General features: G+C 53.4%; 1 protein-coding gene across 6 annotated transcripts in view; it reads left to right on the top strand.

The window, feature by feature from the left end:
* Positions 1–14,175, top strand: part of Brd3 (bromodomain containing 3) — a 54,106-nt gene that overhangs the window by 26,977 nt on the left and 12,954 nt on the right. For 4 of the 6 annotated variants that reach the window (XM_059259877.1, XM_059259873.1, XM_059259876.1 and 1 more), the window contains exons 2-5: positions 10,322–10,628; positions 11,540–11,677; positions 12,388–12,535; positions 13,272–13,486. In XM_059259877.1, coding sequence (XP_059115860.1) covers positions 10,416–10,628; positions 11,540–11,677; positions 12,388–12,535; positions 13,272–13,486 — 714 coding nt within the window. In that variant the 5' untranslated portion in view covers positions 10,322–10,415. Of the gene's footprint in view, positions 1–9,949; positions 10,041–10,321; positions 10,629–11,539; positions 11,678–12,387; positions 12,536–13,271; positions 13,487–14,175 lie in introns of those variants that run through there. The other 2 variants (XM_059259875.1, XM_059259878.1) reach the window with 2 other exon arrangements.

The raw sequence follows: 14,175 nt of genomic DNA, 5'->3' as shown, positions 1-14,175 counted from the left end.
CAGGTTTTTTGTTTGTTTTCTTTTTCTTTTTTAAAGAAGGTGCCAGGTTTGTTTTTACAGAGTAGAGTAACTGCTTTCTTTCAGCAGTGCAGTGTCCTGCTTCGGAAGTGAGCTTTTGAATAAGGGATGGAGCTTGTAAAGGCACTCTCCCTCCCTTAGGCCCACAGAAAGTGAAAGTGGGGGAGTGTTGAAAGGGAAGGCACTGCCTGGCCTGCTTCTGCCCAAGCTCCTACAAGCCTAGAGCTGTGCCCCCAGGGCCTCCCAGGGTTACCTTGTCCACTTCCTGGTTTACTGTGGCAGAGCCTTCCCAGGGGGAGGGTGGCCCAAGGCCACAAGTGGGATGTTCTGCCTACTGTTCAAATAAGCGCTGGAATGCCCAGATCTCAAAAGGAAGAGCTACAGGGAACTATTGAGTGGGGAAACCAGGATCCAGTGGAGATCCTTTTCTGCTTCAGAAGGTAATATGAAGTTGTACCAGAGAGCAGTACTCTTTCCCATGGGGCAGCCTTGAACCTTTTGGGGTCCTGATGAAGCTATGCCCTGCACCCGAGTGCTGCTGCCTCACCTGGGGGCTGCTGTTTGCAGTAACTTTTGACAGATGTGGTGCCTTCTTTGTTTATTTGTGGTCATTGCTGCCCTCTGGGACACCCAGCCATCTTAAGTTTTGGTGGGCTCTTCGCAGGGGAAGGTGTCCCATTTTGAATACTTGCAATTTGGTAGTCTCTTTGTAGGCCTGTTGGTTGATATAGATCTGAGTCTATGGTTGGGGTGTGTGTGTGTGTGTGTATGTGTCTCAGACTTTGGCTCTGGCAGGCCAGCACTGTTGGCTCTGATTTCTCAGTGTCTCTATGATGTGATGACCTTGAACTGGACATACATTTTAGAGAAAGCCTCCCCTCACCCCAGTCAGGCCCCATCAGAGCCCCACAGAAGGGCTCACTAGATGTTGGGGGCTGGAAGTGGAGGGGCTTCCAGCTGTTCAGAAGTGTCACATGGGTACAGTGATGTCCAAGGGTCATGGTCAACTTCCAGTGGCATTAGAAGTTGGGCTTCCTCACCCATGTCCGACATTTCAGAAGACATATCCAGACACTGCGTGACCTGTAGAGGAAGAGCCCCGTGGTACTTGGAGTCTGAGATAAAGGGGACATCTGTGTCACAGGCATTAAACCACAGGTCTTAAGGGTGGGGTGGCCTCAGTTTCTCATGAGCATTGTGTGGTCCCTGCTCAGGTGCAGTTGCAGCAGCAGCTGCCGCTGTTGGGCTTGCTGTGTCTCTGCTGTTGCCTTTAGCACATGGCAGGAAGAGGGGGTTGACCGAGCTGTGCAGGTGGTGTCTCCCCTGGGCAGTGTGGCCTGTTAGACTAAGGGTAAGTAAGATGGGTTACTGCTCGGCCCTGGGCTACCCACCAGAGAGTGCGTTGGAGAGCTGACCCAGCACCCTGGAACCAGGGCAGATGCGGAGGACTGGACTCAGGAAGCAGGTGCCCTTGTGGTGCTCAGCGTCCTTAGCTCTGCCCCAATCTATTCTAGGAGAGCCTGGAGCCTGTCTTGAGTGGTCTGAGGACCGAGCAAGGTGATACTCCTGGGCTCCTGGCCCTCTGACTCACCCGATTCTGTGCTTCTTGGCCTTGTGGTCTCCTAGGCCACCACCTTTCTCAGCCTTCCTTCTCATGTGGTCTGATGGAACTGGTTCCTCGGGGCCACTGGTTGGAGGGGAGGGACTTGGGGAGACACTTGGGAGTAAGGGCTGATGGACGTGGTGGCTTTCTCTTGGCTGACACCTCTGTTGGGTGGCTGGTAGATGGGAAGATGAGGTAGTTGAGCTGCTGGGCTGTGAGTAGTTGCATCGCCCTCCCATCCTGGCCCCTAGTCTTGCTTTGGGGGTGTTCAGAGAGGGGAAAAAGAAGGTGACAACCCTTGTGGATTTTAGTTGACTCATCTGTCAATCAGGCCTTGAGTTGGGCTCTTATCATGCAGCCCACGAGGAGAGTGTTTCTTCTGTGACCCAGGTGCCAGGTGCGCCTGCTGCCCAGCTTTGTTCTGCAAAGCATTCTGTTCCATGTAGTATCAGGCTCCCTGAGCCTTAGTACATGTGGGGCCACCTGGGGTGGGGGAGCTAGCTCCCTGTGAAGGGGCTGGGACTCTCTCTAAGTACAAGGCTCATGACTCACCTTCCCTCTGCAGGTTAAGTGTCCCCTGGAAAGTGTAGGGTGTTTCTTAGTGCCTCACAGCTGGTCTGATGTGGGGTGGCTATGGTAGGGTGTTTCGGAGGCCCTTTTGGAGGCCACAGTCTCTAGAGGAAGAGCAGCTTAGTTTCCTTGGGCGGACTGCTGGGATATGAGGCATAAAGGCCTAAGAAGAACTCGGGAAGCGTGAGGAGCCTGGGGCCATGGGCAGCCGTTGGAAGTCAGAGGTGCGGTGATGAGTGACAGCTGCAGCCACTGAGCCTTGTGTGCCCTTCCATGGGACAGCCATGGGTTCAACAAAGCTCACCCTTCATGGGGTGGGGCCTGGCCTATCAGCTGGGTCCCCTGCCAGACAGGGCCAGGCAGCTGTTGGAAGCAGGTGTGATATGACCAGGGTGAGCTTGGGGTGCTGGCTGGGGCTCCCTACCAGTAAAGGACAGGCAGTGTCGCTCAGGAGAGTCCCTAGTGGAGAGGGAGGCCCTATATAGACCTCCTGCCTGCCTTGAGGCCCCCAGTCATGTTCTTCCCCAGGCCCCAACAGCAATGAACAGTTGGCTCTGTCTGTCACAGAAGCTGGCCCTGCCCTAACAGATCCGTTTTCCCGGGCTTGGAGGGCCAACCCTAGGGTGGCTCCTCCCAGGGCACCCAACTGGTATGCCAGCGGGAAGACGCCGCCTACAGCATTGTTAAGAGTTCTGTGGGGACAGTGGTGAGTCTGGGTAGATGGCCCCGTTGGAGCCTGGCTCTTGACTTCTCCTGCCTGGGCCATATTGTGTCTCTGTTCTCTACCTCTGAGAGGCTGCTTGCCTACCTGAGAGGTGGAGCCCATGGATGCCCACTCATGTATTGGAACTAGCAGCAGTATCTAGCAGGACCTGGGGCTGAACTCGGAAAACTAGGGTTCCAGGATACAGAAATCCGGTGTAAGGAGGAGGGTCCTCCAGAGCTATGGTGACTTGTGGGGAGTGAGGAGACTAGGGTATAGAGATATGATGACCTTAAGTGTGTAGAAGTGAGTTCCTGCTCATCACAGAAGACAGCCTCTTGCGGGGATAGAGATGGAGAGGAACTTTGACTGTCTCGGAACTTGCTATGTAGACCAGGCAGGCCTCAAACTCAGAGATCCTCCTGCCTCTGCCTCTGCCTCTAAGTGAGACGGCCTCTTTTTTTTTTTTTTTTTTTTTTCTTCGAGACAGGGTTTCTCTGTGTAGCTTTGCGCCTTTCCTGGAACTCACTTGTTAGCCCAGGCTGGCCTCGAACTCACAGAGATCCGCCTGGCTCTGCCTCCCGAGTGCTGGGATTAAAGGCGTGCGCCACCACCGCCCGGCTTTTTTTTTTTTTTTTTTATAAGATTTATTTATTTATTATGTATACAGTGTTCTGCCTGCATGTCAGATCTCATTACAGATGGTTGTGAGCCACCATGTGGTTGCTGGGAATTGAACTCAGGACCTTCGGAAGAGCAGCCAGTGCTCTTAACCACTGAGCCATCTCTCCAGCCCCAGAGATGGCCTCTTTAAGATGTGTGGTCAGCTGAGGCCCTACACTTTTTTTTTTTTTTTTTTTTTTTGAGTCCTCTATTGAGATCTGGGCATACCCAGCCTGACTTTCTTCCTGTTCTGACCACCCATGGCACCACCTCTACCCCTCCAGCATCTATGCCTGTGCTGCTTCCTCTCTGGGCCACCTTTTGCAGATCTCAGATGTCCCCAGCTGGGAGCCCCTTAGGATGGCCCCTGCCTTTCTGCAGCTCAGACCTTCTGGAGTCCCTGAGACCTGGGGTGGCTCTTCTCCTCCCGACTCCCCCCCACATGGCCAGGCCTGCCTTCCCCATAGATAGCCCTCTCAGCTTGCCTTGAAGCTCAGTGTAGAGGCTTCTTTTTCCCTGGGTCCCAAGAAAAACTTCCCAGGCTAGATATGCTCCCAAAGCCTGGCCACTGTCTCATGCCTGGTCTGACGTTGGGGAAAGATGCTGTGTGCTTGGGTCAGTAGCAGTGGAGCTGACCTTTGCTGAGCCTGAACACAAGGCTGCAGGGGTGCTGGCCCTCAGGTCCTTGCTGTCTAGTAGTGGCCTGGTGGGGGGTGGGAGGGGATGCCGGGCACCTGAGCCGCACAGCTTGTGAGTTGACAGGAGGAGGCTGTGAGCTTACTGTGTGTTTTCCGTGGTAATAAAATTGCAGGTCGCCACCCCCTCCCTGTCTCTCCAGGGCCTCTGAGCCCTGTCCTCTCACCTTTGCTGATTTGTCCTTTGGACTTAAAGGGCTTTCATTCTTGGATCTGGGGAAGGGGGAGGTGGCCTGCCTAAGGCCATACAGTGAGGCAGGAAAATCTGCAGGATTAAGGCCTTCCTTCCTTCTGTCCTGAATGGGTTTGGCAGGCGGGCAGGAAGGTGAGGGGAGTCAGTGGGGAGTTGGGGCCCTGTCGGCCTTTCTTGCCTTTCCTTGTTGTGGTGAGGGGGGCTGTCAACAGTACAGGATTTGAATTAGTTCCACCCTCTCTGGGTGACCCCTCTGCAGCATTCAGGGTCTCATTAGAGCCTTGTTCCAGGCTTCCTCTGGTGTTTGTGGGCCTTTGTGGTTTGTCTGAGTTTCCACACTAGGTGGTTTCACATCCTCTTGAGGATGATTGTCTCGGCAGACGGACTTTCACCCACACTTGTCCTGAGGTATTGCCCATTGTGGGAGTCCTGTGTTGTCCTGGAGGCCCAGGCGAGGGGATTCCAGGGCTCTTTAGAGAAGTCAGGCTCTGCTGAGTGGCAAGCCTGGGGAGGTGAGGGCCTTAGAGAGGGCCTAAGCCTCAGATACAGGCTCCATCTCTGTCAAGCTTGACTAAAGTGGTTGCTATGAGTATTAGTGATACTGTGTGGAAGCGTCTGTGACCAGTCCTTAGAAGGCTTGAAGTTGCTGTGTGCTGACTTACTCATCAGGATCAGCAGCTGGCTGGACAGGCAGGAGACAGAAGGGTGGCCCCCTGGGGTTTATCTGCAGTGAGGAGTTGTCTGGCATTCATTGGCTGTCAGTGGAGCTGTGTGGTCAATGCCAAGGTCTGCCAGCCCCTTTACTGTGTGAGGTCCTGCCATCCTACGTGTGCACCCCTTTGAACTGGTACCTAGAAAGTTGGGTTCCAGCTCCATGGGTACCAAATGTGCAGGACCATCTGCACCACAAGCAAAGAGCAACCCCAAGGCAGCTGGAGCCCCTCCTATGCCCCTCCTGGCGGCAGGTGAAGTTGAAGGCAGATTTTGTGGGTTAGAAATGTGTGGAGCCCTGAGGTCTTTTTGGCACTACTTGAGTTCCATTCTAGCCATCCTACCTGATGCCTGGCCCCTGCCTCAGCTTCTTGAAGGATGTGGTCACCAGGTCTCACTCTTTGTTGCTGGGGGCCAAGGAGGAGGGTGCGTCTTCTTTTGCTTATGGTCCAGATTTGTAGCTTAGGGCCAGAGTAGAGATGGAGTGCCCTGTCTCTTGACAGTCCTAAGCTGTCTGGTTTGTCCAGACTCCCGTTTTTCTTCTGCTTCTCCCATTATGCCATCAGGCTCCAGACACTTTCATTCATGGAAGGTACAGTGCAAACCCCTAAAAGATAAGGAGGTTTTTGAAATTCACAACCACAGCACCATCACCCCCAAAGAATTAGCACTGTTTCCTGAAGGTAATTGAATCATAAGTCAAGGTTAAGGTCATTGGCCTCTATTCCCTTTCCAACAAGGCTTTCCAGCAAACCAGTCCAAGGCACAGGCTGAGTCCCATGTGCTTCAATCTTGAGTGTCATACCTTACCCCAAGCTTGGCTCCTAATTACAGAATGGACCCTGTGTTGTCCTGGAGGCCCAAGTGAGGGGATCCAGGACTCTGTAGAGAAGTCAGCCCTGGGTACCACAGCTTTCCTGCTGTGGGATCACCGTCTTTATTCAAAAGCTCTTAGCATCAGGCCCTTGGCCATTGGCACTTCCCTGAAGAAGGTGATGCTGGATTGGAGCGTTATCTTAGATCTGAGAATGGAGATCTGCATAGGAGAGACACCCCACCCCACCCCATAAGGTGTTGTCCACTGGTTTGGCCTTCTGAAATCTGAAAAGTTGGCAGTTGAAACATGTGACCTAACGAGAGATACATCATAGGCTCAGCCAGCCTGAGCTACATAGTTCAGACCAGTCTGAGTTGTAGAGTGTCTTGAGCCAGGACAAAAAACAAGGAAGGGTGGGGCGCCTCCTATTGGTAGGTTTGTGAGCATTGCAGCTGTATATCCATCAGTGAGATAGAGGGCCCCAGACATAGCCTGCCGGGTGGCATTTCTGGTTGCCATGACTCCCTATCACCTGGAGGTACCTTAGAGGCTGGGCTAGGGTTGCACTGCAGCCCGTGCTCCTTGTAGTGATAGGAGCCTGCGTATTTGTGTACTCTGGTGTGTCTCTGCCTGCCTGCAGCAGGCCCTGATGATGTCTCAGTTTTACTTTCTGGAAGCCTCACTTGCCTCCTAAGTTTTCACCTGGATAAGGAAGGAGCTTGGGCCCACTGTAGGTCAGAAAGCTGCTTCTCCCGTAGGAGATGGCTTTCAAGGAAGTCCATTGGCTTTCCTTTCTTCACAGGTTCTTACACTGACATAGCATCTCCTGTGTGACAGTGTCTGGTTCACACAGCACTGCTGTTTTGTTGGCTGAGGGTTGCTAGGCATTGATGGGTGAAGGTCAGGCCAGGCTTACAGTGGCCCCTACTACCCAGACATGCCAGACTAAATGTGCTTTGAAGGGAGGTATGTGGACATCTGACTCAATCCAGAGGGATGGTAGGTAATGTGCCAGTGTCTTCGGGTTTCTGTTGCTGTGAAGAGACACCATAACCACAGAGACTCTTATAAGGAAAACATTTAATTGGGGTGGCTCACTTAAAGTTTCAGAGATTTAGTCCATTCCTCATCATGGCAGGGAGGATGGTGGCGTGCAGGCAGACATGGTGTTGGCGAAGGAGCTTCTACATGTTGGCTTGTAGGCAACAGGACGTGGTCTCAGTGTCACACTGAGGGAAGCTTGAACAAAAGAGACCTCAAAGCCCCACCCCACAGTGACACACTTCCTCCAAACAAGGCCATACCCACTCCAGCAAAGCCACCCCTCCTAATAAATAGTACCTACCCCTCCCTGTGAGCTTATGGGGGCCGATTGCATACAAACTCACACAGCCAGGGAGCTTAGGCGCCCACTGGTTGGGACCCTACCTCTCAGCCCTTCTCTCTGGTGGCCCTGGGAACTGGGCAGCTTGGCTTCCCCACCCTCCCCACCTCCTACCCTGCTGTCACCCTCCTCCTCTCCGTCCCAGGCATTAGGATGTTTCAGGAGGTGGTTCCCAGTATCTGGGTATGCAAAAGGCTATGACCATCTACCTTCCTCAGAGGAGGCCTTCCAGTACCTTAGCCTGCAGCCTCAGGCCCCTTTCAATGTCATGGGTCCCCCACGGCAGATTCAGTCTCCTGTCGCAGCTCTCTGGACCCACAGAGTAGCAGGACCAGCCTCAATTCCTGGGAATCTCATACACTATGAAAGTCAGCTTCTGCTCCTACACTGGTCGTCTCCAGCTTGTGCTCCCAGAGCCCCAAGTGCTTAACTTCAGGCTCACAGCTCCATGGGAGATGAAAGGCCACACTGTGAGGCTGGCAGGTAGCAAGGATGAATTAACAACCCTGGGTGGCTACCTCAACATCTGCCCTGCAGCCCCATGCTGTTTAGATTTCAGTAAGTTCCAAGAAGGCCTTGAGAGGACATGAGCCCCAGGTCCTGAGGGATAATAAAGGCTAACATGGCTACAGCAGCTACACATCCCAGGGTCCTGTCACCTCAGGCTCTGCTGGTTAGTGTGGAATCAAGAGCAGGGTTTTAAATCTACAAGTGATTGATCTGATATGCTAACAGGGTCATCTCCTTTGTATAGGGCAGGACTGTCTCATGGTCCCAGTGAGTAGTGGTGTGGAGATAAGAACTGACATCCTGGTGGGTAGATAGCATGGGCTTGTGCCTAGGTAGCCTTTGGTCTACTGGGGAGGGAGGACACAGCTTCACGGCTGTTGGCACAGGTTGGAGGGGCTGCTTGTCCACTGGTCTTCTCCCTGAGGCTGTGGGTGCCCAGGATGATGCCTGGAGAGCCTCAGTGCAGACAGATGGCACCCCAGATGCTCAGAAGCACTTCTTGGATGCAGTAAGTGGGCAGAAAGAGCTGCTTGGCAGGTGACGCATGTCTGATGCAGGTTTTTGAGACCTTTTCTACCCTGAGCTGGGGGTGGGGAGGGAGGGATGGAACCTGCTGAGAGTAGATGTTACCAAATGTTCAGCAGCCAGCCTTCTCCAGAAAAGCTTCAGATTGCAGCATTTCCCAACCTCTGTGGTGAGATGTGAAAGGACCAGCAGGATGTCAGCCAGCCCCAGAGTACTCGGAGCCTCACTGGGACATCTCACCTCTGGGTATTGCCTTGAACCGTTCCAATGTGATATACATAAACAAGTCTGAAAGACACCGGGTTCACAGATGAGGCACCAGGCCCCACATGTAGCATGGAGCCTGGGCTAGGCCTTTACCAGTGGAAGTGGGTCCACAGTGCACACATGGTGCTGCCCAGCTTCCTCCTCAGGAGATAGCTGCTGAGTCCTTGCAATTGTTCTAGGGACAGAACTGACTGGGGGTATCAGAGGAATGGAGAAAGGACAGGCAGATGAGGAGAAATAGCTGAAAGTCAGGTGGACTGGGCTTTTTGATGGAGAAGCTGCAGCACCCTGAAAGTTCAGCATGTTCGTTATGTCCAGTGGAACGGGGTGGTAGGGTTATTACACACAGCTCTACAAGGGGCCAGGGTAGGCCAAGGAGACAAGTTTAGCTAATCTCAGCAGGAGTAGTTGCTGTAAGAGGGACTACAGACCTTAAGTGTCTCGGGGAGGAAGCTACGGTGGACGTTTTCTGCACACATGGACCAGAAGGCGGCTTTGCTGTTCCTGCCTGGGTCTCACCCCAGGGAATGGGTAGGACTTTGCCATTCCTCCATGAGTCTTAGGCTGTGGTTGTGCTCATGTCAACAGACTGCAAGAGGTTTGAATATTGAGGGAATTGTATATATTCCTGCACATGTTCCTCCTGTATGGCACTCACCTCCCCCCCCCCCCCACATATACCCTGTATTCTTACAGTGTTCTTGCCACACAGTACACAGTAGTCCTACTGTGTGCTACCTAGACTGCAAGAGGTTTGAATATTGAGGGAATTGTATATATTCCTGCACATGTTCCTCCTGTATGGCACTCACCTCTCCCCCCCCCCCCACATATACCCTGTATTCTTACAGTGTTCTTGCCACACAGTACACAGTAGTCCTACTGTGTGCTACCTCTGCTTTATAATATCCTCACTGTTGAGTTTCTGCCGCATGGTGCTGCTCCCTTGTTGGTGCTGTGCCATGGGAGTGCCATGCAGCAGGGGTTCTGTAGAGTGGGGACACCCTGCATGCTACCAGTGTTGCATATCACCCTGGCTTTTCAGAGGTTTGCCGAACTGTCATGGACACCCCAGCTGTATGTGTGGCCAGCATTCCTGACAGCTAGGATAGGGGACTTGAAGTCGTAGAATGTGTCTTGTTCAGGAACTGAGCACACAGGCAGGATACCGAAGAGGACCGCAGGTTGTGATCACCCCTCTTTCACCATTCTGATTGGATGAGGGTCAGGCATGTCACAGCTGGCCACCATCACAAACCCCAGCTGGTTCTCCTGGTTACATTAGAACCTCATGCCTGCCATGCAATGCCCAGGGCCCTAGCTCCCTATGCTAGGTTTTAAGTCTGCAAACTTTAGTTGTTGCTCATCTCTCAGATAAGCTGTTAAGTACATGTTGTAGTTCTCTGAGCCTGAATTGTTTAAAACATTGCCACAGCCAAGTAGTTGAGAATCTGGGTAAAATTGAGCCAGCCCAAACCACTCCGTGGGGCTGTGAGCTGAAAAGGGGCTAGGTCCCTCGTACTCTCCCCATTCCCTTTCTGGGAGCCGGTGGCCGGGTGGCTCTGAGGAGTGCCACAGCCACACATGGAGGCGGTAGAGAAGGTTGTGTCCTTGCTGAGGTGGAGGCTCTCAGAGTGATGGCTTCTCTGTTTGCTTCTGTAGGTGCCTGATTGGGCCCCGAAATGGGATGCCAAGCCTCCGTGAGGAGTGCCTCTCTGAGCTGCTGCGGTGACAGCAAGTGAACAGCTGCCAGAGGATGTCCACTACCACAGCAGCTGCCCCCACGGGGATCCCGGCAGCCCCGGGCCCTGTGAACCCTCCCCCACCCGAGGTCTCCAACCCCAGCAAGCCTGGCCGAAAGACTAACCAACTGCAGTACATGCAGAACGTGGTGGTGAAAACACTCTGGAAACATCAGTTCGCCTGGCCGTTCTACCAGCCTGTGGATGCAATCAAGCTGAACCTGCCTGTGAGTGGGCCTTAGCCCAAAGGTGGTGTCTGAGATACAGCAGGTGCTGTCTGCGCCTCAGTGCCTCGGGAAGCCATTGGTCTAGCAGGGTGGCTACCCTGGGTACAAGAAATGGGGAGAACCTATGGCTTCCGTGGTGAAAGAATAAAAGGAAGGGGCTAGAGCAGTGGTTCTCAACCTGTGGATGGTAACTTTTGGGGTCTAGTGATCCTCTCACAGAAGTCACCTAAGACCATCCGAAAACACAGACATTTGCATTATGATTCATAACAGTAGCAAAATTACAGTATGAAGTAGCAATGAAAATAATTTGATTTTTGGGGTCACCACAGCATGTGGAATTGTATTAAAGGGTGACAGCCTTAGGAAGGTTGAGGACCGCTGGGCTAGAGGATGATGGGGCCTGAGGCAGAGGGTCATGCAAGTCTTTATCTCATGCACTAGGGGCTGTGCCTCTGCACACTCATCAGAATTACTCACAGTTGGATGTGAGGTGTGCAATAAGGCCTATTTTCCAGGTGATGGCCCCTTCAGTGCACACATAAATTTTATCTGGATACAAATAGAGACACCTGAAGAGCTGCAGCAAGAAGGCCTGGGCAGGCACTTGGTTCGTTTGGTTCTGTGCACGGCTCGGGCCCTGGACACCTGCAGGTTTAGAATCAGGGAGTTTGGCTCTGTGTGCATGTGGACCAGCTTGGGGTCTGCCCCCCCAGCTGGAGAAACCCATGAGAACAGGTTTGGCAGGAGTTTGGGACTGGCCAAGAGTCTCCTCAGACCACATGCCCTATCTGCTCTTAGGCCTCTGGGTCTGGCTCTGTGATCCAGCTGACTTAAGAGGACTTTGCTGTGCTTGGGAAATGTGAGAATAACACTATTTTGATTAACACCTCTGAACATCTTTTCCCTAGGATTATCATAAAATAATAAAAAACCCAATGGACATGGGGACTATCAAGAAGAGACTAGAAAATAATTATTATTGGAGTGCCAGTGAGTGTATGCAGGACTTCAACACCATGTTTACAAACTGTTATATTTATAACAAGGTGAGACACAAAACATGAGCCCCAGAGCTGCTTGAGGGAGCAAGCTTGGCACTGGGAGGCCCGGGTCCCTGGCACGACGTTGGTTCACAGGTGCCCTGTGAGTCTGGGCCCTCTGCCCTGGCTCTTGGGGGTTGCAGCAGGCAATACCCTGGCACTTTTGTGGTCAGTGAGTCCCTGTGCCATTCCAATGGCCTGCTGGGGGTCAGTGGAAACTGGACAGCTTTCAGAGGTCACTGACATGGGCTCTGTCTTGAGACCTGAGGGCCCCACCCTTGGAAAGCCCAAGGGTGCAGAACTGGGGGCCCAGCCTGCCATCAGGAGAGGTAGTCAAGTAGGCTGTGACCCAATGGGCAGCCACCCAAAGTGTTATACAGAGCACTCGGACTTGGGAACCCTGAAGAGTGGTCAGTGTAGGAACAGATGGCTGAAGTCACAGGGACCCTGCTTGGGGATTTGATCTTTTAGCGGCGTGAAAGGGAAAGGTGTTGGAGCCGAGCTGTGGAAGCTCCTTTTCTCTGCTTGGTGAAGGCTATCTCTGTACTTTGTTTCTATTCTTCTGGGATTTTCCACATTGAAAAATACTGCTCTTGCCCTTCCTCTACACCAAGCCTCTTAACAAAAGTTAGTACTTTCTTGGACTACAACCTACATTGTCTTTTGCAAGTGCACAGCTCCCTTCATGGCAAGTGACCTGGGTTCTCTGTCTTCAGCCCACAGATGACATAGTGCTAATGGCCCAGGCCTTAGAGAAAATCTTTCTGCAGAAAGTGGCCCAGATGCCTCAGGAGGAAGTTGAACTATTGCCCCCTGTTCCAAAGGGCAAAGGCCGGAAGCCAGCTGCAGGAGCCCAGAGTGCAGGTAAAAGGAGGCAGGCAGGCGTGCAGGCGTGTTCTGCGGAGACTGTGAGGGGAGCGGGTGCGAGTCCCTGGGCCCCTGGAGACTGTGAGTGGAGCGGGTGCGAGTCCCTGGGCCCTGAGTTGTGTCCGCTGCCTACCAGGGAAGGGCTGTACGATGAGCTTGACAGTGCAGATCGGTCTGGAGCAGGGAGGATATTGCTGGAGCTGCTGTCATGTGTCTGGCTGACCGCCCACATTTCACCCGTTTTTATTGATCTTAGCATTGGCTTTGCCTTGCTTGCTGTCTGGTTTAGAGGAGTTTGTCTCTCGGCTGGAGAGAGTCGAGGTGATCATTATCCAGATCCATGGGGCCAGTCCGGGGTCCAACCAGGTCTGAGAGTGGGTATTGACTAGAGATGTGTCAGACAGAGTGGCTGACTGGGCAGGGAGTAGCTGAAACCCAGCTAGCTGTGAGAAAGGCCGAGTCCTGGGTTGCCAGTTAGTTAGCTGTGGCCTCTGAGTGGGGTTCTCCACCCAGAGCTGGCTCTGTGGCTTCCTCTGGTTTCCTCTTCTAGTCACTCAGTGAACATTGCCTGGGCAGCAGGGCCACCCCCTGCCCCAAGGCTAGGAAGAGAGACTTCTAGCTAGGGTACCTTGGTCTGTCCCAGAAGGCCCTAGTGCTCTGGCTGGATGGCATGGTCTTAGATGCTTGGAAATACAGAGCCCACTGTGTTGAGCTTCCTGTCCTTACTTTGAAGGTACACAACAAGTGGCAGCCGTATCCTCGGTCTCCCCAGCAGCCCCCTTCCAGAACATACCCCCCACCGTATCCCAGACACCCGTCATTGCTGCCACCCCTGTACCAACCATCACTGCAAACGTCACATCAGTTCCCGTCCCCCCAGCTGCCGCGCCGCCTCCTCCTGCGACACCCATTGTCCCTGTGGTCCCTCCCACACCGCCTGTAGTCAAGGTGAGCTTCCCTGAGGCCTGTGTGGCTATCTGGTGAGGTCGGCTGGGGGGTCTCAGCCCCATAGAGTTTCTGAAGCAGGGGCAACCCTGGGACACGTGGGACCTCCGCTGCCTCTCCAGGTGCAGCCGTTTGGAAAGGTTTTCTACACAGACAAGGAAACCGAGGCTCAGGGGTAGAGGTCACATGGCTGGTGCTGGCTGGGCTGGACTTGAACCCCAGCTTCTCCGGCCTGTTAGCCCTGGCCTTTACAAGCCATTGGGGAAGGTGTGGAAGGTGTCAGGGGGAGTAATGAGGGTAGAGGGATCAGGTCATCTCTGGTCATCCCTAGGGGAGTGGTGGCCAGTGGCACCAGCCTGGATTTGTAAGGGCCCGCACAGCTATCCCTTGTTTGCTGGGAGTTTTCACAGTGGACACTGTCCTGCCCTGGCCGGGCCTTATTTGGGCCCAGATGGAGTGGGGGCTTTCTGTGAGGTGCGGGGTTGGCAAGGCCTATTGAGTCTCCTGCTTTGAGTAGGTCCCATAACAGGCACTCATGTGTGTTATCTTCTTCAATTTGATCCTCACAGTGACCCTCTGGGGCAGGCAGTAGTCCCCCCTCTTACAGATGAGGAAACAGGCGCTCAGGGGTTAAATGGCTCTCCCAAGGTAAAATGCCACCTCCGTTGCCTTCCCTTCCCTGTGGCCTTCAC

Source organism: Peromyscus eremicus, chromosome 4 (genome assembly GCF_949786415.1).
Source record: "Peromyscus eremicus chromosome 4, PerEre_H2_v1, whole genome shotgun sequence".
In the NCBI taxonomy this organism is placed as follows: Eukaryota; Metazoa; Chordata; class Mammalia; order Rodentia; family Cricetidae; genus Peromyscus; species Peromyscus eremicus.
The sequence above is the reverse complement of the archived record's forward strand: the minus strand, read 5'-3'. Positions and strand labels throughout refer to the sequence as shown.